The 26,164-nt window shown below is 36.8% G+C and overlaps 1 protein-coding gene across 11 annotated transcripts in view; it reads left to right on the top strand.

Moving 5' to 3' along the window:
* LOC102937591 (transformation/transcription domain associated protein) overlaps positions 1–26,164 on the top strand; it is a 157,087-nt gene that overhangs the window by 119,134 nt on the left and 11,789 nt on the right. For all 11 annotated transcript variants that reach the window (XM_043523258.1, XM_043523257.1, XM_037911505.2 and 8 more), the window contains 9 exons: positions 1,147–1,311; positions 3,990–4,080; positions 5,913–6,112; positions 7,182–7,443; positions 17,852–18,077; positions 18,805–19,022; positions 22,020–22,204; positions 24,565–24,768; positions 25,964–26,158. In XM_043523258.1, coding sequence (XP_043379193.1) covers positions 1,147–1,311; positions 3,990–4,080; positions 5,913–6,112; positions 7,182–7,443; positions 17,852–18,077; positions 18,805–19,022; positions 22,020–22,204; positions 24,565–24,768; positions 25,964–26,158 — 1,746 coding nt within the window. The remainder of the gene's footprint in view (positions 1–1,146; positions 1,312–3,989; positions 4,081–5,912; positions 6,113–7,181; positions 7,444–17,851; positions 18,078–18,804; positions 19,023–22,019; positions 22,205–24,564; positions 24,769–25,963; positions 26,159–26,164) is intronic.

Here is a 26,164-nt window from a genome sequence, read left to right as displayed (position 1 = left end):
CAGGAGCTGTACTCCTCATAAAGGACTGAGGAGCAAGCTTTTCCTTGTTCTCAAAGCTACAGGGTACATTAGTGCACCTTGTTACGTGAGCTTTGGGCTCTCCTCCAAAATTAAACAAAGGAGAGGCATGTCACTGATCATCTAGAATTAGTTATACAAACTGAATGGTTCCAAGTTTAAAGTATTATGATATGACAGTGAAACAAATATAAAGCAAAATTCACATGTGAAGACTTGCTGATGGCTGAGAGGCTTATTTCTAAATGCTGGAAATGTGAACAACCTCAAACTGCCAAAGATTGGCTGACTGACACCTACACGGTTTTTTTCCTTCTGAAAAAGCTACATATAAAATCAAATGAAAACTGAGCATTTTGATTCAATTTAAATCTCTTACTCACAAAGATTTAGCTGAAGGTTAGACTCTCTAACCGTGATATAAAAAGTGAAATAAATTGAAAGATTAAAATAACTATATTATTTATCACAAATAATGTAAAATATATTAAATATTTTACTTTTCCATATAAACAGAGTGTGTAGTTGCTTCAGAAGACAAATGGGAGAGGAGTTGATTTCATGCAGTTGTGGAGGGGAGGTAGTTTGCAAGATGATCTCTTGAGGATGCAGTTGCCACTATGGATAGTTTAACAGATCCATAAGTAAATATGCTTCTATTCAATTAATGCTCTTAGCATGTATTTGCATAAATAAAATCCACTAATTGATGATTTTGCAGAATGTGCCTCCATCTCCTATCTTTATTCTACAGTTGAAGGATTTTTCTGAGGACGTATCATTTTGAAGTTCTTTCTTTCAAAGTTCTGTGTTCTCTAATATAAAATACAATAGATGTTTTTCTTTAATGATTGTATGGATTCCACAGACTGTGCAGATGCACTCTTGTAAATAAAAGTTTGATAATTTTTTTCATTTACTGTAGTTTGTCTTGTGTAATATGGTTGGCTATGCAGGGCTTTCTTCTGCTGTAACATTTTTTGGTTAATATTTAGAAACCTAAACATTTTTGGGTGAAATATGTAACTTATTAGTGACCAGATTCCATACATCACCTTTTGAAAATACTTAATGTCAGAAAGATACAAGTTCAAATATCCTCTTGAAGCTGCTTTTTTTTTTTTTTAGGTTCTCTGGCTTCTGAGTTTTGATGATGATAAGAACACACTAGCAGATGCAGTAGACAAGTATTGTATTGGTGTCCCACCTATCCAGTGGCTTGCTTGGATTCCACAGTTGTTAACATGTTTGGTTGGCTCAGAGGGCAAGCTTCTTCTGAATCTCATTAGTCAGGTAGGGTGGATGTTCGGTACAGATGATTGTTTCTACTTCTTTGTTATTCATACTGTGTTTTTGTAAGATTAGATACTGTAAGTATTTTTAAAGCAAAATGAAGGAAGTGTTAAGATTTCAAAATTTTACTGAGTGTACAATTATGAACATGTTTCTCCATTTTTTCCATGTAAACAGGATATGTTAATTTCAAAGTGAATTTTTGATGAAACAAGATTAAATAAACAACTATTGTATACCAGGTCTGCAACAAAACATTACAACTTTCCCTCTGGTGTTGTACTTCATATTGCATTGTTGTGAACATAATTGCCCATGTTTGAAGATGCACGGTTAAATTATGCATATAATGCAGGATTAGGAATTGGAGAATTGTTCTGGTTTTGCCCTAAAGTGATTTAAAAAAAAAACCCGATATTGTTTTGGTGGGTTTTGTGTTTTGTTTTTTGGGTTTTTTTGTGGGGGAGTAGAAGGGGCTTGAGATGTCGGTTAAAAATTTAAAAATACCTAGCCCTGCGAGAATAATAAGCAAAGCCTATGTGGAATTTTATTCAGAGATGGCATTGCCAAATAATTAGAGAAATGACAATGAGGTTTGAGGGGTTTAAACTAATAATCTAAACTCATGGGTTCAGCTCTTTCAATGATTTGCTATATAATCTTGGACAAAGCACTTAAATCCCCGTGCCTCAGTTTACCAATCTGTAAAATGGGTGTCAAGGGATCTTTTTTCCTTGTAGTCTGTCCAGCAATCTTCACAAGAGGATTGCATCCATTCTTGTGGCCCTGGATGGAGAACTGAGCCATCATAGTGCTACCTCACCCTTAATTCCCGCCATAGGAAATTGGCAAAAGCTGTTACTGACACTAGGATCCTGTTTAGACTAGGAAAAAAAGTGGTTGGGGGGAGGATGGGGTTTTTTTTGTTTGTTTGTTTTGTTTTTGGTAAATGTGTTAACATGTTTTAGATTTTGATGGTTTAGTGTTTGAAAATGAGTTAGCACTTAGTATAGAGCAGTTTAAAATATGTTAGCTGTTCATGGTCAAGCATAGGCTTCTTACCCACCTAGGCCCTGTCTCGATGGTCAGAAAGGGTGATGTGTGTTAACTTGATTGAGCTAGCACAATTGTATCTTAACATGATTGAAAACCCCTTTTAAGATGCAGGCTAATGTATGAAGTCATGATAGCTGGCTGTGTTGTAGCCTAGGCTGCTCCAGGCTACAATGTCCCCTCAGTCCCCTGGATGCTGACAAAAGGGAAAAATCATCCCTTTTCTCATGACTTCCCTTTCCATTTTTACAGTGCTCCCACTCTCTGTATGTTTGCCCTTGCCCCTACCTTTTTTAGGGTCCGAAGAGAGAATTACTATGTTTTAAAAAGAAATATAAGATAGCAGAATTACAATAAAATGGAGATTTTGAAAAGAGAGAGACTCCCCTGCAGCCTTGAGGAAGCAGAATATTTTGGGGCATGCTTCCTGATTTCATTGTATCTTGGTGTTGTGTCTTTCAAAACAAGAGTTCAGCTGTCTACTGAGGATTGATGCATGTACTTCTTGCGTTAGAATAAAAACTGTTTCACCAACTTGTTGAGGCTCAGTATTTATAAAGCTCTTTTTAGTAAAATTTTCAAAAGTGCTAGGTGATTTAAGGCCTCAAGTTCCATTGAGAGTCATTGGGCTTAGGTCCATAAGTCCCTTAAATGCTTTTGAAAAAATTTCCTTTTTTGATAATAGGATGAAAGAAGGGTGTTATAAAAGTTTTATGTATTATTAATTTGTGGCCTTAAGGCTGCAGAAGAAATTAAAAACTGAACTTTATTGGAAATGAGATTTTTACCAGATAAACTTCTCATAAAATCATTTATTCCTGGATTGACTCCATGGAAAGTATATACATCATGTCAGTAATCTCTGTTCAGTTACATTTGGACACTCTAAGATTATTTGTACATATCTTGCTCATTTAAATGTAAGGACAGTATATTTTTAAGAAAAAATATGGCTAGAAAAACTTTTTTGCCATATCTTATGCTTGCCTACATCATATGGCCAAGTTAGGTACATTGTTCCACTCATTTAATGGACACTGAGATTTATAGATTTAAAGGCAAAAGTTGTATGTTAATGTGTACTCAACTTTTTTCTGTAGGAGCCATAAAACCTTTGTTTGGTGAAAGTGGTATCCCTTTACATTAAGTGACTATTTTTCACATTCAGTGCAGCAATTATGTGGAGTCAGTTTACTCTCTAATGGGCCCAGCTATCACGTGACATTGGGTTCATTGGGAATTGTGGCCTAATTTAAAGACTAACTGGTGTTATGTCTGTTTTTCTTCTATTATGTGCATGAGTAAGATCTTTGAGCTAGGGTCAGGTACTCTTGCATTATGCTGTTTCCAGATTTATTAGGCAATACAATAGTGGGAATCCTAATTAGATATCCCTTACTACAGTGTGCAGAGATGCACCATGTCATTTCTATGACTCTACCCTCTTTTTGTTTGGATTTTTTTGTTGCTGAAATGAACTTTAATGATAGATTCTAAATAAATCAGTGAATTCTTGAAATGCACTTGTTTAGTATATACTCGAGCTCTTGTGTATTCTTTATAGATTCCCTTTGTAAACCAACAAAATACTGACGATAATTTCCTATGTGTTTATATTCAAATAGGTGGGAAGAGTCTATCCCCAGGCTGTCTACTTTCCTATCAGGACCCTCTATTTGACACTGAAGATAGAACAACGAGAGCGCTACAAAAGTGGTGAGTTGTTAGTCGTAAAATTCACTGTGCTCAATTGGCAGTTGCAACTTCGTCTCTCCAATGGGGATTCCCTGACTTCCTGGTAAATCAAGTTCACTAGGAAGGACAGCTACATATCAAGGCTTAGAGCTAAGGGAATAATTAATGGTAAACTTGTTTGGGCTTAGCATGTGTCTGTCTGCAAATATCTATGAATACTTTACAATTTTGTTGAATATATTCATTATATTAAGTTCTATATACTTATGTGCCCGCATTACTGTAATATCGGAGAGCTGCACAATCATTCATGGGTTTTTATCCTCATAAAGCCCTTGTGAGTTACAGAAGTGCTGTTATCCTGAGTTTGCAGATGGGGAACTGAGGCATAGAGATTGAGTCACCTAAAATCATGCAGGATGTCTGTCAGAATAATAGCTGAACCCAGTCTCCGGAGTCCCAGTCCACAATATTAGCCAGGAAGCTGTCCTTCCTTTTGGTTAGTTTTGGTTGGATGCATAGGTCACATGGCATTCTATTCACTGTTGGATGAACGTAGCTCTTTAGAATCAGCTTTCAAGTGCACATGTCAGTGTTTAAGATAAACTTCTTGCCATGTATGTTCTCTAAATTTTTACCTTGAATTAAACTTCCTCTGTAAATGCTCTCGAAAATTCACGGTCACACTGTATTTTCAAGGACACTAACCACACGAGTGCAAACAAAATAGAAGCAGTTTTGGGTTTTGATCTATTGGGGTGGGGGGTGGGGGGGGGGGAATGAGGGATATGTCCAGCTATTTTCAGGAACAAATCCCTGTGAAGCATAACCATATCAAGCGATTCCACAGCACCTACTTATTCTTTTGGCCCATGTAGTCTCTCAAGAATAGCTCCCAAGAAAACTATTTGAACAGCATAAATATTTCCTTTTGTTCTAGTTGTTTTGTTTTGTTGTTTTTGGTTACAAGTGCATTGTTTAGGTAATCGCCTGTTTCACTTGTGAATCAGGGTATTTTCTGCATACATTCTAAAGGGCACTATTTAAGTAACATCCTATTTCCTAGGTGTATTGCTCTACAGAGGGAAAAATGTTCACATACAATAATACTAAAATTACATTTTATTTCTTGATATTAGTTGTATATTGCCTTTTTGTTGGTTTTCATTACATTAATTTCCAGAAATGGGTGTTCTGCATGCCAAATTCTGCCTTAATAATGATATCACTGCATGTATAATAGATAGCTGATCATTTTTCTCTAGACTCTACCTCATACTTTGTAACTCCTAAACATTGCTCTTAAGTCATATGGTAACATTTGAAACAGAGTCTCATCATTTAGTAAGTTGCAAGCTCATACCCTGAAATTGACCTGTTAATTATATCATTCATAAGACCATTCAGTGGTCTTTGTATAAGAAATTAGTTTTAGTAAGAGATGTTCCTTAGGATAAATTTCATGCCTGTTGATACTAGATCACCTGTTGTCCCAGTTACGTTATGAGGTTTCATGAAAGCAGAGAGAAATTGAATATCTTAACTTTTGCCTTTTACTTTAAGAGGAAATGTATTGCGCAAACCAATGCAAAAAGATTAAAGGTACAAGTCTTCACTCATTTTAAAAAAAAGTATGTTTTGCTCTTACCTTTATGAAACAACGAAATACCATTTGCAACAAAATTATATTTTAAACAATTTTGATTTAATCTTTTATTTTCCACTGAATTATAGAAAACTAGCTTCAGTTTCCTTTGGAAGCAGATTCAGACAATATATTTTTTTGAATACCATGCAATCATCTCTTTCATAGTTCTCTGAAAGTTAACTGTGCTGTTTGGGTTTTGTCCCAGATTCTGGACAGCAGCAGCCAAGTTCAGTAGGAAATCAATCTCATTCTGCATCAGATCCTGGGCCAATAAGAGCCACTGCACCTATGTGGCGCTGCAGCCGAATTATGCATATGCAGCGAGAACTGCATCCGACACTTTTGTCCTCACTGGAAGGAATTGTAGATCAAATGGTCTGGTTCAGAGAGAATTGGCATGAAGAGGTATTTGGGCTTAATATAACTATTCAGAATTACTTTACATGCATAAAATCCAAATCAAATTTAGATGTATAATATGTATAAAATAATAGACTGTTTCATATCTGACAGTATTTTCTATAGATTTTGTTTAGTAAACTGTTGCACAATAAACTGGTCTGTTTAAAAAATAACCCTAACAATTCTGCCTTCAGAGTAGCAACTTTTAATTTTTGTATAGTCTTAGAAGTGATGTAGATGCTGTGGAAAAAATCTCTCCGAAATAATTAGTGTGATAAATATTTCTTCTAATCATAGAATTCCCGCTGAATCTTGTATTGCAAGGGACACTTTAAATTCTTGCATTATGTTTCTTTGTGTTTCCCTTTAGATGTGATGGTTTGTGAAGTAGAATTGGGAGCTACTGCACAAAGTCTAAATTAAATTTGATCTGTGTGTTTTGGAAAGTAAATACAGCACATTTAATACTCTGGAATCTTGCTTGACCAGATTATCCACTTTAGCGTTTGCCTCCCAAAATAATTGTTTCTTACCCCTACTCAGAAGAGATTTAATACCATAGGCTTTAATAAGGTCTCATATTACTAACACTTTGTTATTTTATGAAAACCTCCTCATGTTTATTAATGTACTCCAGAATACTGAGAATTTAAATTAGAGCTGTCAAATGAACAAAGTACATTTTGTGATGCACTTTATTTGTTACATCTATGTAATTTGCTAATTTTCAGTGGTAAGACTCAATGCTTCAACTCTCAGTAGTAGGCCCTTATTGAATATCTGATGATTCTTTTGCTAAACAGCATCTCAGGCACTACTACAAATAAAGTTCTTCTGTATTTTGACTTAAGGGCCAGCTATTGCTTCCAGTGACTGCAATGGAAGCAGAAAGAGGCCTTACATAAATAAGATTCATAATCTAGATTTAAGTAAAGGATAATTTTACTATTAGAAAATGTATTCTGGTTTTGCTGTATTCTAGTACCGCATTGGATGGTAGTAGTAGTGTATATTTGTTGTCAAATCAAAAGACCTAACAATGTACTTGTTTTTTCTTTTATTCGTTTATTAGGTTCTTAGACAGCTGCAGCAAGGCCTGGCAAAGTGCTATTCAGTTGCCTTTGAGAAAAGTGGAGCTGTTTCAGATGCCAAAATCACTCCCCATACACTAAATTTTGTCAAGAAGTTGGTCAGTACCTTTGGAGTGGGACTGGAGAATGTGTCAAATGTCTCCACTATGTTTTCCAGTGCAGCTTCAGAGTCGTTGGCTAGAAGAGCACAGGCTACAGCTCAAGACCCTGTATTTCAGAAATTAAAAGGGCAGTTTACAACAGGTGAGATCTTACAACATATGTTCAAGCGGCAGAGAGTCCTATGGCACCGTATAGACTAACAGATGTATTGGAGCATAAGCTTTCGTGGGTGAAGAACAATCTGCAATTAAAGTATTGTTTGTCCAATGTTCAGATCCGAAAATGGTCTTTACTCTTCCTTTCTGAGGAGGAAAAATGGCTGTAGAACAAACCAAATTTTTATCATTTGAAAAATTTACAATGGTCTGGTGCCTGTCCATTCCTATACTCTTTGGAGTAGTAAAAAATGCGTGCAAGAAAATTAGACCACAACACCGGAGAAAGAACGTTTGTAGTATAGTATGTAGTTTTTCCATTCTTGCCATATCTGCAGTCAAATTACTCCTATTTACAAAAATAAGTACATTACAGCACTTCAACAAAGGATTAGCACATTTTGACTGCTTGCATGGTGAATGACAAAATTATCTGGCAGATTAAAACTATTAATAGCTCGATAGTCCTTATTTATACTAAAAGCACACAATGTAAGTCACTTAAAATGTAATCACAATTTTCATCACAAAAGTCCAACAAACAGTATTATGTACAGTTTTCCAAAATTATCAACATCTAATAGGTAATATTAATTTTGGATAGCTAGATTATAAAATTCTCTACTCATTCACATAATTGTGTTAGATAAATCTATAACAATAGGCAGGTCTAATAAAAAGGATTCTTTTGGGAAGTAGCTTATTAGGTATTTCATACTTTTATTTGCCAGCAGAATTATTATATTTTATGTGTCTCTGGTGTTGAATTGAAAGTGAGTCACTTACCTAAGAAAAGCCTACAAAGCAGTTTTAATGTAACAAACACTCAAAAGTATCAAGGCCACTCAGACGTTGTCTATATATGAGATACAGAAGCTTGACATTTCATGGGAGGGGATTTCATGGTTTCCTTGGTCATGGAAATTTGCTTCTGTTGCAGCAATACTTCCTTGGCTTATCCTGAAAAAAGACTAAAAATCAGAGAAAGTGGAATAGTAGACTGTAAACTCTTTCAAACAGAAAAATATTAAACCTCTGAATTGGAAAGGCATATTTTAATGTAGAGCTAAGTTTTCAACTGTTTTTCTAAAGCCTATTTTGATAGATTCATTTTAAAATTTTAGACGTTAGTGTTCATAAGTAATTATGGAACTTAACTGTATTCAGTATTCAAGGTCAGCACTATTACTGAGTGCTTTATTGAGTTAGAGTTATAGTGTTTTTTCAAACATCTTACCGACTATGATGTGAAAATAAGTGATCTGTTGAGATTCTTGTGAAAGTAGCTCCCAGTCACAGATATGACCTACATATCTTGTGCACATTATGTATTGCATGATGTACTCTTTGAAACACAGCAGTTGCATGACAGTAGATAATAGAAGTCCTGAACCATATGATTAAATTTAATGGATAAAGGCTACAAGGGAAGGAAAGAGTAGTTGAAGCATTTCACATATCCCCAATTGTCTGAAAATTACAGAGAATCAAAATATAGTTAATGTAGATAAGGATTTCTTATTTTTGAAAACCTTTTATTATTTACATATTGCAATATCAGGACACATTTAGTCACTGAAGATAATTGTTTTTATAGTGTTTTTTATGCTATCTTAGTCCTTATTAATTTCTCTTGATGCTTTGTTTCCTTCCAGATACAACTTCTGGCAGATCTTAATTTTTGTAGGCTTTAGAGGACAATAATTATGAAGTTAGACTTGGAATTCTAAGAGGAACATAGAAGGGAGTAGTTACTTTTTAAAAACAAAAAACAAAACAAAAACCCCCGCAACCTCCTAGGAAAAGTATTGTAAGACTTAAGATTAATTAATTTGTAGTGTCCAACTTTGGTATGAAAATATCTTATACTGATAACATTTTCATTTTATTCTGTATGGTATTTTCTTTGCACAATTTCAAAATTTATAAGTGGCATATTTAAAGTTTCTAGCTTTGTTATCCTGTCAGATTTTTACAAAAATTATATGCATCAGTGTTTAAACAAACCTAAAGGGAGAAGTTTTTTCTGGAGCTATTTAATGAAATAACATTTTAAAGTAATTAAGATACAAAGTGTTTCCCTTAAATTTCAGTTTAAGAATAAGGAATTTGCCTGATTTTTTTTTTTTCTTGCAGACTTCAAAATTTATTTTTCAATTATGATTAAGCGTGAGTGGTTACAGGATTAAAATAGTTATTTTAGTTAGTGCTAGATTAGATTATGCTTTAATCTATTAAATTTGGGGTTTAATTCAAAATTGAAGTGTGAAAAAATAGATGAAATTAAATTGGTGAATATGCTTGCTTTGTGGAGTCTTCTATAATTTAATTTATTATGCAGAAAATGAAATTAGGTTTGTGATTAATTTGCAGTGGTAGTAGAAACTACATTATCAAATTAATAGAAACTTAATTACTGGATTTAGCAAATGTATTAACATTCTGGACAACAATTAGTAGTAGATCATGCCTACATTTCCTTATGTGCTTCATGCCTGTTCATTCTGAGTCAATGGGGTCTGCCTTCTGTTACACTTAGAAGTGACCATGTTTGTATTTATAGTTTTCAACATCTATTGTATTTACTTGATGTGTGGATATTTACATCTGGTTTCCAAGTCTTCTGTGACGTGTATATTAGTTAAGAATCTATCTAAAGGTAAATTGTGTTCCTGCAGTTATTCCTAGGTTACTGTTGACAGATATATTTTCAAAAGACATATGCAAATAATGTATTGTGGTTCCATAACCTCTTCTTCCAACAGTTGAGATGCATCTTTCTTCCTGCAAATACAAAAAGGAGCTCAGATACCTCCAGGAGGCTCCAGGGATTGGCCATACCCTTTCCACCCTCATTCTAAAATCTCTATCTACAGCCAAGCAAATGGAGTTCAGCTTGTTTTCCCTCTTATCTGTTACCATCCCAGCTTTTAAAGTCAAGTTTAAGTTCCAATAGTTCCCTGCTCTATAATTTTGCCAGAATTTTTGATGGGATGGTTCTATAAACAGGACCATTTGCCAAGTTCTGTGCCTTCTCTCTCCCAACATAGTACAGTCGGCTAAATAGAGCCAAGGCAAGGAGCTAGCCTGTCTTTGAAGAAATCTCTCCACAGTCATAGAGAGTATTGTTGCAATTATTCCTAGCGTGGGCGGATGGATGTTGAGCCTGGAACAATCCTATTAAATACGAGCTGATGGTGAATGACATCTCTCACCTTCTGGTTAATAGGAGTAGTAGAACTAGTTCCCACAGAAAAAAGCTGCTTCTTCTAGTATATACCCCGGTGGGTGCTCCACTGTAGGATGTGTGTGTACCTGAACACATGCAGTTGGAGATTTGACTCAGCAGTGTCTGTGGGTCTGTGCCTGGACGCTCTACTACCTTGTGTTCCAAAGCAAGAATATAAAGGAAGGAGAAGATCTGCTGTTGTTCCAGTTTCTTCTCAGTGCTTGCTGCTCAAGACAGAGTGACTGTGTCCGCTGCTTCCTAGAAGACTTTGCCATTAGTTGGTTTATTTTCGTTTCTCAGTATTTAGTTTCCTTTTCCTTCCACAAGTTTGTGTGTTAGGGGGATTCCTACCCAGGACTGATTCCTTGGCCTTCCTCTTCTGCCAAACTTCTGGGCTTTGCTGAAGGTCCCAGGATTCAAATCGTGCTAGACCTGCAACATATTTTTCTCCTGGAGTGATGGGCATTGTAGCTGTTTCCAGTGTCTCAGAGACTCTCATTCCATCCAAGTGCAAAATTTGTGTGGGGTTTAAGAGGAAGTTCTTACTCCTTTGATTTGGCATCTACATTTGATGCCAGCTTGGAAGAGTAGTGTTGCAGTTGCTTTAATATTTCTCAAATCTTTCTCACCTGGTGGGTCATTGTGGTTTGTCAGAGGAGGGGATGCATATAGATAATTCTCAAAAGAGGAAGTTAGTTATTGTAGTAATTGGTTTGTTGAGATAATTGTCTGTATAAGTCCATACACTGCACCCACCTTCCCCACTTCTTCACATTAGTTGGTTAAGGATTTTTGAATTACTAGAAAGAACAAAAGTGGGTTCAGGATTACACCCTGATGTATATGTTCGGACTCTGTTATGAGTAATGATAAGATTTTGTCACAGAGATCACAGACTGTGTCTTTCAGAGACCTATGTGACATTTTCCCTTCAGCTTTAGCCACATGCCCTGAGTGGCGGGGCCAGAGCCTTGGAGCCCCAGCCACTGCGGGGGCCCCGAGGTGTCAGGTACTGTGGGTGGCGGGGGCCCCGAAGAGCGGAGTTGCCGGCCCCTGAGTCTTCAGCTGCCACGGGCGGTGGGGGCCCCGGATGTTTGAACTGTGGGCGGTGGAGGCCCGAGATGTCTGAGCTGTGCGCGGTGGGGACCCTGGACTCTCAGCTGTTGCAGGTGCTAGACACATCCTCGCCCCCCACCCACCTCCCAGCGGGGCTCGGGTTTCAGTCGTCCCCCCCATCAGTCCCACCCCCATTATTTTTAGTAAAAGTCAGACAGGTGGTCACGGGCTTCCGTGAATTTTAGTTTATTGCCCATGAGCTGTGTGTGACTTTTATTAAAAATAATTGTGACAAAATCTTATCCATACAGCCTCTTTTCTCATAACTAAGGTTAAGTCCTTCTTATGGCTGCATGCTGTGGGATTCTGACGTACATGTAATTGTGGTAACCTGTTATTTTTATCATAGTAATTGTAAAAACAATGTTTGCTCTGATCCAGAAGTATTGCTGCAGATAGGTAAATGTGTTGGTATTATCTATGGGTAATTCCACATTTGTCAGTATTTTCCCAATATTTTCTACACTTTATATTTGACTCTGATTTCTTCATTGCCTTGGTAAATCTTGAACTAATTCAAGGAGCAAGACTTAGCTTTTAGTAGTGGTTGAAATAGATAAATAAAACATTATCTGTCTAAATTAAGCTGTCTGCAAAGCAAAGTACAAAAGTCTTTCACCAGAGTGAAACCAGTGATATTTCTTCTCCCCTTCTTACGGCTGAAGTCACTTATTTTCTTCTCAGATGGGCTCTGTGTGGAGCCCATGTGACATGAATGAAAAAGATTAATTAATTGAGCTCACTCTCTGTCATTCGTATCTGCTATTGAGATACAAAACAAAAAAAAATCTAAAATAGGCATTTTCACCAAACTGGAGTAATTCCTATAGTGAAATGAATGACTTGGTGTAAAAATAAATTAACATGGTAGCATATTTCTACCACGTTGGATATTTGCATGTCATTAGAATACTGTAGTTGTAATTTGGGGACATTTTGCTGCACTTCATGGAGTTACAGAAAGAAATAATGCAGTCCTAGTGTCACTTTTTTTTGTAAAGTGATTTACTCATATTGCTCACTAGAGGGTAGACTTGGAATTATAATCAGATATTTTTATTATAATATTTGTAGTTATCAGAGTTGTGCTGCACATAGTATATAAAAGCAGAACAGGGACTGTCAGCTAACTACAGTAATAGTTCTTAGAGTCTCGCAGAATTATTCTTCATGTCTCTAACCTGGAAACTGCACGTGTCCTTTATGAGTTTTTCTTATGTTTTGAAAGAAACTGAAATTAATATGTAAGTCTAATATAGGACAGTCTCACACTAAATAATTTGGCGTGAGAATCAGCATTGTTGTGGCTACCAATGGTGCTCTGAAAATTTTTTTAGAGCAGCTGCTGCTATGAAGCCAGCAGAGTGTAAAACACCATTATATGTTGATACAAAGAAAATAAACTTCTTTTAAATTAATTTGATTTTTTTTTAAATCAGAATAGAAAAAGATAAAGAAATCCTGTCATGATTTAAAAAAAACTCTCTAAAAGTTAGCAGCATCATAAGGAATTCATTAAATTGATATTGTCCGTGTGTGTGTGTGTGTGTGTGTGTGAGTGAGAGAGAGAGAGAAAAGTATGCTGTATATATAATGTGTGAGTATATAGTGGTTACCCTTTAAAAACCTAAGAGATTTATGGCAACTGTCAGGTTTTTAGGAGGTGATTATTTGTGCATGCATGTATGCATTTCCTTCTCTCTCTCTCTCTCTCTCACACTGAATTGTGGCTAATAGTGTATAGGGCCAGTTTTTTTTATTTTGCATTCAAAAAGTGCACCCACAAAAACATGGTGTATTGAGGTTCTGTAAAATTTGTTTGTAGAGGGAGTTACCAGATTTGTGGACAAAATGCATCTTTTTGTGACCCCTGTTTTTGTGGTTGTGGTTGAAAATTTGGCCCCTAGTGTGTTTGTAATTACCGTAGGGTGCATGTAAATATTTCATTGTTAGTGCACTATAAATGGATGTTCATGGCAGATGTTTGTCTAATTTGATCCAATTTCTCTTTCCTCTCAGGTTTTACACTCACAATTATTTTAACTTATTTCTCTCAAATGCTTAATATTCTATTGGAGACCTAGGAAATATTTTACATACGTAACAGACTGCACAGTAGTTTGTGTTCTAAATGTACTGTGTCATCTCTGAGATTAACAGATAGTTTTCCCTAGCATTCTAGTTGTATTAAGCCATATTGGAGATTTCACATGCAGAAATTGTTCTACTATAAGGGTATGTCTTCACTACCCGCCGATTGGTGGGCAGCGATCGAGTCAGCGGGGATCGATTATCATGTCTAGTCTAGATGCGATAAATCGATCCACACGCACTCTCCTGTACTCCAGCGCCGGGAGAGGCGTAGGCAGAGTCGATGGGGGAGCGGCAGCAGTCGACTAACTGCGGTGAAGACACCACAGGAAGTCGATCTAAGTACGTCGACTTCAGCTACATTATTCACGTAGCTGAAGTTGCGTAACTTAGATCGATCCCCCCAGTGTAAACCAGGGCTAACTGTAAATCTTATACAGGCTGTGAGGAAATGTGCAGTGCGTTTCTAACACAGTAAAGCTAAAGAAGACCTTGCTTGTTTTGACAAATTGATCAATGGTAAATATTATGCAATTTTCAGAGTTTAATATGCAGTAACTGGGATTTACACTATTGTCAGTTTCTATCTTGTAATTTCTGTTCTGTTTGGGCTCTTATCCCATGTTCTCCACTGTGGTACCTAAGCACCTCCCAATAGTTTGCAGTAGCCATTTTGGTCCCAGGATATGAGAGAGACAAGATAGCAGATAAGGTAATATCTTGTATTGAACCAGCTTCTGTTGGTACAAGGCACAAGCTTTCGAGGTACACAGAACTCTTCTTCAGTTCTGGGGAAAGAAAAAGACTGAGGTAAATACAAGCTGGGACAGATTGTTAAGCATAAGACAGAGGTGTTAACAGACCTATCTTCCTTTAATAGTCCCTATGTGCTAACTACTTAGGCTAAACAATCGCCACCTTCCATTTAGCAGTGATGCTCGGAGTACTTTTCCCAGACCTGAAGAAGATCTCTGTGTGGCTCGAAATTTTGTGTCTCTCACCAACAGAAGTTTGTCCAATAAAAGATACTACCTCACCCATGTTGTCTCTCTCCTATCCTGGGATTGACCTGGCTACAGTTACACAGGCCAGATAAGGAGTGATCACTTCGTGAAAGTTGTTCGCACATGGGTGATAGGGTGTTTTTGTCTTTTATCATTTTTGTGTGTGAGTTCATTTAAAGAGTTTAGTATTTGTCTGGTTTCACCCGCATAGTTGTTGTTAGGGCAGTGGATGAAGTACATTCACCACATGTTGTGATAAGCACATGTAGGACCCATGGATCTTGAAAGCTGTGTTGTGTGTGGTATGTCTGCAGGTTCTGCATCTCTTGTTCTGGCAGGGTCTAGTGCCCCTTTGACTTGATGTATCCTGGTCTGTGGGGAGCTTGCTTCCGATGATGCGGTTGTGGGGTTGTTTGAAGGTTGGTTTTAACACACTACATTTGCCTGCTACTCTTAAATGCATATTTTCAAATCCCTTATGCATAACGGCTGACCCTCAGTTGCCCACTTCATTTCTAGTGACCGCTTATAATGTGTTACCTCTTATGCTTAACAATCTGTTCTGACTTGTATTTAGCTCAGACAAGGTTGATGAGGCAATATCTTTTATTGGACCAGCTTCTTTTTGGTGAGAGAAACTTGAGCTTTTTTGTATTTAGCTCGGACATTCTGATTCCCTTCCCCAGACCTGAAGAAGAGCTCTGTGTAGCACAAAAGCTTGTACCTTCCACCAACAGAAGTTGGTCCAATAAAAAATGTTACCTCCCCTACCTTATGTCTCACCTACCAGTAATGCATGTGGCACATGGTTCTGTCTTTCTTCCTCTCTGCAGGGGGAAAATTCAGTGTGGATTTAAACTATTTTTATTTTCACTTTAATTTTTTAAAGATATTTTTATTTAAGCTGTGCTGTGTGTTCTTATTAGTGAGAGCAAAGTCCAGATGAGTATGTTGCACTCAGAACAGGAAGTGCTAGGATTTATGGTGGTTCTTAGATCTTGCAGGATTTTGTTCTACAGTCTCAGATCAACTCTCGATAAAGCATTATCTCCTGCACAACCACACTTTATCCTTGTAGTAGATGGTTCCAGTTGTTGACCCCAATTCTCATCCTGGAGCTGTAGGCAACTGTTCAGATGTCCCGGCACAGATTATTAAGTATCTTGAAGATATGGATGGAGATCTTGAATTTGATATGATATTCAATGGAGTGCTACTATAGCAAGCAGAGGACAAGTTTGATATTCTAGCGGTAACCTGAGTTGTTAGGAAGAACTGCTTTGTTTTGTACTAACTGGAGTTTCCTGAGCATTGATTGTGCCCAAGTAGACTGTATTGTGGTAATCCAATCAGGATGTAACAAAGGCATGTACTATTGAGGCCACGTCCCACTTAGGATGGAACACTTATCTAGCCAGCCATAGGTAGCAGAATGCATTGTTTGCATATGTGAGAGTATAATGTCAGTGAGAATCCAAAACCATTCCCAAATTGCAGAGTCATTTGACTAATTGTGGGATATGTATCTTCAACTAGAGGAGACAGCATGTAGCTGCAAATTCTCTTTAAACTGGAACAATCTCTCTGCTGTTTGGAATCAGCTTCAACCAGCTATTCATGCTTGGTCTGATCTTGGATAAACACTAGGCTAGCTTGGAGACGCTGGAGTTGTGAAGGATGAACAGAGCTGTTTGTTTGCATGTTGTTGGCATTTCTATTCAGGATGTCTTATCCATTCTCCTACTTGTTTCATACAAATATTGAACACTGAAGAGAGTAAAAAGAAATGTATTTTTCTGTTCTGAGCTGTAAGAAATAAAAATAATTGTTTTGAATAGCAGACAGCAATTTTACTACTTTGTTTTGGAATTACTTCTGACTTTCGAGATTACTCCCCAGTTGGTGCTCTTTCATCTCATTTTTTAAAAAAGGTATCTATACCCAGATACAGAATAAAATAGAGCTAAGATCTCTTTTGTACTATCTAATACCACTTAATTTCATTTTAAGTCAAAAGGAAGCTCACATTAGTAGATTGGAAAATAAGCTTCAGCCATTCTTCCTCTGCTGTATGATTTGATCTAATCCAGCCTACTCCATACCACACGCATTCCATGATATCTGAATTGGTGAACTACATAAAACCAAATAAAGACAGTTAATCATGTATAGTTGTAGTATTCAGAGTTTTCACAGTATTATTTCTAATGTCCCCATGACCATGAAGCAGTAAGGTATTAGGAGAATCTATATAGGCAAAAGAGCTGGGAAAACAAATGGATTTGTCTAGAGCTTTGTGCAGGAGAAGGAAGCAACAGAGAGCCTGGTGGATTAAGTCATCTAGTGTACAGTTTATTACAAATTGGTTGTAATTATCAGATTCCAAAATCAAACTTCATACAGAGATGAAATACCCAACAGAACCTGTGCAACTAAATGTAGCAAACCTGTATGCACCATGGAATTATTTTTGTTTGTATTGCTGTAGCGCTTAGATTCCTAGCCCAGTAGTGCTATGTACTCTACTCATATGTAACAAAGATGGTCTGATCCCTTTCACGAGTAGTTTCATCTCCCATTCTGTGTCCTCAAAATTAATCTGAACATATTAGCTTTTTTCTTTTTGTGTTTGGTATTCATCATTTGCTTTTAGTAACCACTCACGTGTTTTATACACTGACTTTCTTGGTAATGTTTTTTGTGTTCAAAATGCTAATTGTAGTAGTTACTTTTCCAGTGTATGTAATAACCATTTTTAGCATTTTCCTCCATGTTACCACTGTAGATCTATTTTAATGCATAATGGTGTGCTGTAGATGGTGCACCTAAAAATGTTTTGCTTGAGGGCACAAAGATGAAAGAACAACTTTTAAAATGCCAACTTCAAATATCTGATAGTTAAATATACCATACGGCATTCAGAATGATACATTTTTAAAAAAAATTTCTTTTAGACTTTGACTTCAGTGTACCAGGCTCCATGAAACTTCACAATCTTATTTCTAAACTGAAGAAGTGGATCAAAATCCTAGAGGCGAAAACTAAGCAGCTTCCAAAGTTCTTCCTCATAGAGGAGAAATGTCGTTTTCTAAGTAATTTCTCAGCTCAAACTGCAGAAGTGGAGATTCCTGGAGAGTTCCTTATGCCAAAGCCAACACATTATTACATCAAAATTGCAAGGTAAACTACCATTGGGTAAAAGGTAGATGTAACTGAAAAAATAAAGGTTTAAAAAAAAAAATCCCCTTCCCCCACTTCTTGTGATGCAGTATCAATCCCAGTTACAGAAATGCACTTTATTTGTGTCTCTGTATTGAAATGACTTAATGGAATATCTAATGGCATGTTACATTCTTATGTCTTAACATAACACAGTTCTAATTTTAGATTCATATGGTAGTTTTACAGGGTCTTACTGGGAAATTAGGGAGGAGGAGAATATTTTTAAGCTCATTGTAATCTCCTTTACATTAGTGTAAATCCAGAGTATTTCTGCTAACTACTAGAGTCAGTAGAGGTATTCTGGTTTTTCATCAGTGTTGTGGTTATCAGAATCTGGTCAAGAGAATAGCTTGAATTAAAAGCTTCATTCTTAAATGTAGAAAAGACAAAGACGAAAACTTTCTTCATAACCATGTTCTTTTTTTTTAAACAGAATACAAATCTTTGCTGAGCTCTTAGTAGAAGTGTAGCTTATAATAAGGTTGTATCTCATTTTAAAGAAGTCACAGTTGAGCGTTGGTTTTGCAGACGCTCAGGAGCTAACAAGGTGTTTCTTTGTACCTCTAAATACGACATTTCTATTTTATTTTATTTTTAAAAAAGTCTTGCTTTGATCTCAGAGGACAGAAATAAAGCTTTAGGCTTCGAAAGCTTAGGTGCTTTTATCTGTTCCTTTTCTTGATAGATTTATGCCCAGAGTGGAGATAGTACAGAAGCACAACACTGCAGCCAGAAGACTCTATATCCGAGGCCATAATGGAAAGATTTACCCATACCTAGTAATGAATGATGCTTGCCTGACAGAGTCTCGCAGAGAAGAGCGAGTATTACAGCTCCTTCGCCTTTTGAACCCCTGCTTAGAGAAAAGAAAAGAAACCACAAAGAGGCATTTATTTTTCACAGGTACAGTAAGAGCAGGTTTTAGATAATTCTTTGTGTCTAAGAAAATCATGTTCCTTTAAGTGATGTAAGAAGATCTAATTATTTAAACTAAAATTTGAAATATGTGTGACATCAAATTGAATTGATGTAAATCCTGCCTCTATCCTGGTGATCACAGGGGCTTCCCAGGCACTGTGACTCCACTGTCCGAGGGGAAAGGGGAACGTGCGGTATTTCGGGACATTTTTAGAAGAGGTTACAAATACTGTGTGAAGCAAAGTCATCTGTGAACGATTGGCCATACCTCTGCACTATGTCCCAAAGGATCCATTGCTGTGGCAATATGCAGATCCACCTGATGACATTTACCAGGCAGTTTTATTTTAAATTAGTGATGTGTGAATACCAGACTACCCCCACCCACTTCTAGATAATCCAAAAGCAATGTGAAGGTGTTAAGCATCTGGAAGACAACCACTCATGTAAAACTTTGAATTTGGTATCATTTCCATATTCTACCTGTGAGGCCATTACTCATTAATTCTTAGGTTTAAAATAAAAGGCTTCATCGGCACTGCATAACGTTTACTGCTAAACAATTGCTAAACTAATGTGAGCTCAGTAATTCAGATATCTTTAATATAAACCTCTTTGAGGTTCAGAGGCAAAGTGGGTGTGGGAATATCTTTTATTGGACAACAACTACAACAGCACTGCATATAGTAAGGTTGAAAGTTAAGTATGTAAAAGACAGGAACTGACAGTTAAGATGGAAGGTACTGTCAATTCTTCCCCTGTGTACGTGCATTTTGATTATTTTGTGTCTTGATAATAAATAATACAGTCGTCATGGTGAAGTTGTGAAACACTCCTTATTGAGAGTATTTGACTCTTCACAGTACACTTGGTCTGCGTGTGACTTGAACACTAATGCAAATATAATGTCTTTGTTCAATTAAATTGTTGGCAAGTTCCAGCTGCCAGCCAGCTAATACATTATATAGTAATATAAATACCCATCATCTTGGAAGATTGTGAAGCACTTAGAAGTTCTGTATACAACACCACTGTAATGCAATCAGAGGTGGAGGGCAGAAACCAACTGTCTCACAATTGAGGGTAAGGGAAATTTGTAGTCAAGGACAGTGGGGCAGACTCTTGCTGTTTTAGCATGGGTCCTCGAGTTTTTTGAGCCAGATTTTTGTGTCAGTCTCTCTCTTTGCACCCACAGTTGCTGTTATGTACTTGATACAGATGCAATCATGAACTTAGATGACTGACTGACATAAATTACAAATGCTAATAATTACAAGTGCAAAAAAGACCTAGCTTCAAAAATGTGACCCTTGATGTCCACACAGAGAAGAATCCCACTCAAAATTCCCAGCCAAAGGAATTCTTATCAAAAAGGCATAATATGTGTGTGTGTGTGTGTGTGTGTGTGTGTGTGTGTGTGTGTGTGTGTGTGTGTGTGTGTGTGTGTGTGTGTGTGTGTGTGTGTGTGTGTATAGATAGATAGTTAGCTCGATCATTGTATGGACATATGTAGGAAGTATGCATTCTCCAAACCATTGATATAACCTATCACAGAACAGGCAAAATAACGTGTGCAGTGTCTTAACTTCTTGGGGGTTATTTAGTTCATATATGTGGGAAGACAACTGTATGTCATGCTCAGTACTAATGACAATTAAAAAGACGGGATAAACCCCTTGAAAGATATACTTAATGGATACAGAAGCTGACTCTTAAATGTAGCATATATAATAACATAAATGCTATGGTGGATATGCAAAGAACCTAATTTTAAACTACAATCTCTTTTTTAAAAAAATAAATAAAAAATCAAAATCAGTACATCCTCTTGTTGTGTTATTACACATTTTTGTCAGAGCCTACAAGTGAAGAAGGCTAAGTTTCTCCCCCGAGGGTTAAATGGAAGCAAAACAGAAGACCCAGCTCATTAATGACAATTCTGCATGTAACACAAATTATATTGGGTGTTTTTTTTCAAGTTACTGAAGAAATCACATTGAGCTGTTGAAATAAGGATTTGGGGATGAGGGGGAAAACTCGTTGTTACAAGTAAGCTGAGATCAATTATTTCAACACTTTCATTGCTTGCAATGAAACAATCTACCTGGTGACCCAAAAGATCAAGATTGCCAAACAAACTAAATAATATCATCCGTGTAAAACTAGCTACAAAAGAGCTCTAGTCTGATTCTTTCTTAACAGAAGTGCAGAATGCAAATAGCAGACATGAGTGTTGCGCGTGTTTAGAAAAAACTAGTTAGGCTCAGTTCTGCAAAGCATCCAACTGGATTGTAGGCAAAATTTCGAAAGTACCTATGTCTCTAGGCTCCTAAATCACTTAGGTGCTTTTGAAAATGTTAACTATTTATACTTAGTTGAAGAGAGACGCAATCTTATCATGTGAAGGTCTGTTCTTCACAGATTTTTGCAATGTTCTTTCTCTCCAGTTGTGGGTTCACCTCAATGTTCTATTAAATTTTTTTGTTGTTCTTTAGAGTTTTTTTTATATATGTATTGGAGTGAGACCAGAATGATTTAATCAGATACTGAAAACGTGTGTTCACAGTAGGTAGATTAGTATCTGAAACAAAAATTCTCCTCTTTTCTACAAATAAGAGACCCAGGATGAACTGTGAATCGCCAGATTTTTACTAACATGGTTTAGCTGTAGGAAATTCAACCATCTCTTTCAGTGTGATACAGAAATGTTTTTCCCACTCAGAAATTCCTTTGCATGGTATGACATGGAGTGAAAAAGAAAATGCCTCTCTCTTTTATTAAGCTTTTTTTTTTGTTTAACCAAGTAGTTGAATGTGCTATGAGGAATAAAAATCTCCACTTGACATACTTCAGTTGATTATCACAGCAATGTTTAAGGGCTGATATCTGCATGCTGATTCTCCCATTTCTTAGTGTTTTGATTATGTATTAACTATTTTCTTCCTGTCTTTTTTTTTTTCCTGTTGCAAAATTTATTTCTAGTCCCCCGTGTTGTAGCAGTCTCTCCACAGATGCGCTTGGTTGAAGACAATCCCTCTTCTCTCTCCCTGGTGGAGATCTATAAGCAACGCTGTGCCAAGAAAGGCATTGAGCATGACAACCCTATTTCTCGTTACTATGACAGATTGGCAACAGTCCAAGCACGAGGGACACAAGCCAGCCATCAGGTATTGAATCTTTGTTTACTGTTATTCAAACTCACTTCTTTGCTTTCCTTTCTCGTGCTTGCTACGTACATTGTATGTGTGGTGGTGGTGTTTTTTTACCTGATATCTCATTAGTCCCATTATCTCATCAGTATTCTGAAGAATCTCAGGAAACTTACGCCCTCAAAAAAGCCTCACTACCTAGTCTACTTTATTAACTACATAAGTGTAATTCTAACTAGTGTAGATAAAAACATGGTGTTTATATTATTTTCTAGTTCCATGTCTAGTACTTCTGAAAGGTGTCAGTTGAGAGCATCAGAAGCAGAACTCCTGGCGCCACAAAAACAGATACAGTATTGGTAGATGTGGTGTAAGCTTCCCCATACTAGTTTGCTATGGTATCTGAGTCTCTGAGTAAGGTTTATCTTTTTGCATGAGGGTGCAAACATGTCATTCATGAGGCCAGGTTTTGGAAAGTGGATGTCTCTTCACTAGAAGCTGAACTGAGCCCATGGATTTATTTCACCAAAGTCAGATGCAAAGTATAGTCAGTCACCACTAACTTTGAACCTAATTCATATTTGTGCCCTGCTGAGTACAGGGCTCCATATCCTATTGTAACTCCCAGGAGCCATCCAGTGCTGATAAAATAAGGTTATTAAAGGTTTTCATTTTTTATATAAATATATATGTCTTTCACCATGCCAGTCCAGTTTCAGATTAGTTGTGGAAATACACAATATGTTTATCTGCTGAATGTGTTGTTGCAAGAAAGTCTTTCAGCCTTTCTGTGTTACAAAACAAAATGATGTGTTACGTAACATCTGTTTCTGTTTTGAGGCTGATTCCTTCAGGTTATCAAACTTCACCGTGAACAGTCATTTAATTGAAGCCAGTATGATGATTATTCTCTTTTGAATGTAATGGAACAGATTCTAACTTTATTTCTTTTTCTAATTAATTAGGCTAGTATATGCTACAGTAATTAAATATGGTAGTAGTTTGCAGATGTTTACATCCAGGGGAGAACTCTGCTGCACAGTGTGAAATTACAGAAATAGTTGAAAGCCTTTCTTTATTTTTTCTATTGAGAGGGCACCCAGATTGTACTAAGCACTGTCCAAACACACATCTTTGCTCCAAAGATCTTGTGTTCTGTGTTTTTTCTCCCAGTTCCACTTACTTGTGAAAATGCCCTTCATTTCCTCCTACAAACCCCTAACCAAAAAGATTGTAGGTCTGTGCCTGTAATGTCCCAGATGCAATTTCATACCTTTTTTCTTGTACCTTTATGTGTGGAACGCCATTCTGCAAAAATCTGTCCTCCTTCATATCAGAATGGCTAATGAGCTGAGACTATTGCGATTGATCTGTTCAGAGCTAGTCTATGACAAATATGCTCATACCACTGTTATCCTGTCCATCCTTCTTCCTTGGTAATTTGTTAGTCTCAGCAACCGGTTAACCTGCGTCTTAAGTCAAGGGCCTAATTTAAAACCCATTGAAGTCAATGTGGGAGTCTTTCCATTGATTTCAGTGAATTTAGGATAACGCTCCAAGAGTAAAGTTTTTGGGTCAGGGACTGTTTGATCACATCTGTACAGTGCCTAGTATGGTGGGTCCCCACCGGGCTCCAGAGCCTCTGGAAATAACTAATACAACTAAAAAATAATATAAATATCAAGTCCTGAAGGGAGGATTTGAGTTCACTGCAAAGTGCTTCTTCAGCTTGGAGTGAAACTGTCCATCCCAATTTGTTTTCTTTGCCTCTTTCACAGAGTGGAAAGAAACACTTTGTATTTCCTGATTGTGGGGTATGGGATATTTGGTAGGCGTGAATTGATGCTGGTTATATTAATGAAGCTACAGCAAGAAAATTTGCTTTTGAAGATGAAGAGTTAAGTACTTCTCTGTCAGTCTGTTATATGCAAGTGCAGCAGCAGGGTGTATTGAATGTCCTTCGGATCACTCCTGATTTTTCTTGAGATGTTGAGTAGAAGGTATAATAACTGTTTGGTCTTCCGGCTTCTGTTAGATCTGTAAGCAGCTTTCTGATGTCCTTATGGTAATAATTCATCTGACATTCTCAAGGCAAAGAAACATCTCTTGTCATAACTCTGAAATGACCTTGAAACCATTCAGGGTATACACTTTCAAAATTTCTCATATGTTTATAGAAGAGTTAGAAAAAATACTGGAATGAATGCATCTGTTTTAGAATCAGGATTCCACCTTAAAATGGAACAGTTGAGGGAAGAAGAGGGGTAGTTTAGTAAAGTTAGCTCTGATATTTCATTAGTACATTTTTATATTGACCGATCAGTAGATAGTAGTGGTTTAAAAATCACTTGTCTTAACTAAATTTGCTTTGCTTTTAGGTTCTTCGGGATATACTTAAAGAAGTGCAGAGTAACATGGTGCCACGCAGTATGCTTAAGGAATGGGCTTTACATACATTCCCAAATGCCACAGATTACTGGACGTTTCGAAAGATGTTCACAATTCAGTTGGCATTAATTGGCTTTGCAGAATTTGTCTTTCATTTAAATAGACTCAACCCTGAGATGTTACAGATTGCCCAGGTATATTGCATTAATTGAAGATGCACATTTTCTTCTTTGATAAACTGAAATTTTGTAATTAACTTTTGAAATGACTATATGTTTACTATACACTGTACACTGATTTGATTTTTTTTGCATGCGTTTATGCACCCCGTGTGTAATCAACAGAGCATTTCAGTAGGCCTCTCTCTTCACTACATGCTTATACAAAATATATATCAATAATAAAAATAATAAATCAATAAATCAATAATAAAAAATGCCATCAGTGGGCACACACATTACCCTCTAAATTCTCAGCTTTTGGAAGGACAACTCCTGTTGATCAAAAAGGGTCTCAAAAACAACATAAAAACTCTCAAATGTTCATGTAGATGTGTGTACAGTCTGATTCCCTTTTCCCCATTCTTCACAAGCACTATCTTGACTATTTTCCTGTGTCAAATATCAAGTGGTTTTAGAGCTTCATATTCTTATGGGAAATATTCATTTTCTAATTCCATTCTCTCTCCCCTCCCTCCCCTTTGGCATTGGTATCATGTCGAACTGCAGCTTCCATTGCCAATGTTTTCTGCTTTAACATAAGCATCTAACATGAGACTTGCCAACTTAGTAGAGCAAAGATGGTATATCTTAATGTAATTTTAATGCTTGGAGAGCTATACTCTATACAACAATTAAAAGATTAATGAATCCCCACCACTCAGACATGGCTTTCAGGTGCATACCCAGAGTGAACAATGCAGTCTTTTGCTGAGATGCAAACAGAATGAAGATTTATCTTTCTTCCCCTACTCGCTCACCCACCACAACCACAAAAGAACCTGTTCTTTATGGCTGATATTCTGATCCCATATATTTAATATGGTTCTTACTTTTCTTCTGTCTACACATGATTTGTAAGAGAATAGTATGTTTGAAATTCTAGATACCCATTGTTCAAGTATTGCTTGATCGAGAGCAAGGCGGTATTTGAACAAAGGAAATTCAGTGTTTTTTTTATTCTTACATATTTAACTTCCATCTTTGTTACAACACTTTATGCTAGGGAAATGGAAATAATTTCACTGATGCACATGGATTAAACTTACCACTCTGCTCTGAGTATTGCCAGTAAAAAAAAAAAAAAAAAAAAGTCTACTAGTGATTTTTATACGTTGATTTTCCTTTCCTTTTATAAAGATTCATGCCTGTGTCTCATTTTAAAATCTAGGATACTGGCAAGCTCAACGTGGCATACTTCCGATTTGATATTAATGATGCTACTGGTGATTTGGATGCCAATCGTCCTGTCCCATTCCGTCTTACACCAAACATTTCTGAATTCCTTACAACCATTGGCGTGTCTGGTCCATTGACTGCATCAATGATTGCAGTAGCTCGCTGTTTTGCACAGCCGAACTTTAAGGTATGT

Source organism: Chelonia mydas, chromosome 10, assembly GCF_015237465.2.
Source record: "Chelonia mydas isolate rCheMyd1 chromosome 10, rCheMyd1.pri.v2, whole genome shotgun sequence".
Classification (NCBI taxonomy): Eukaryota; Metazoa; Chordata; order Testudines; family Cheloniidae; genus Chelonia; species Chelonia mydas.
Note: the sequence above shows the minus strand (reverse complement) of the source record. Positions and strands in the feature narration are given on the sequence as shown.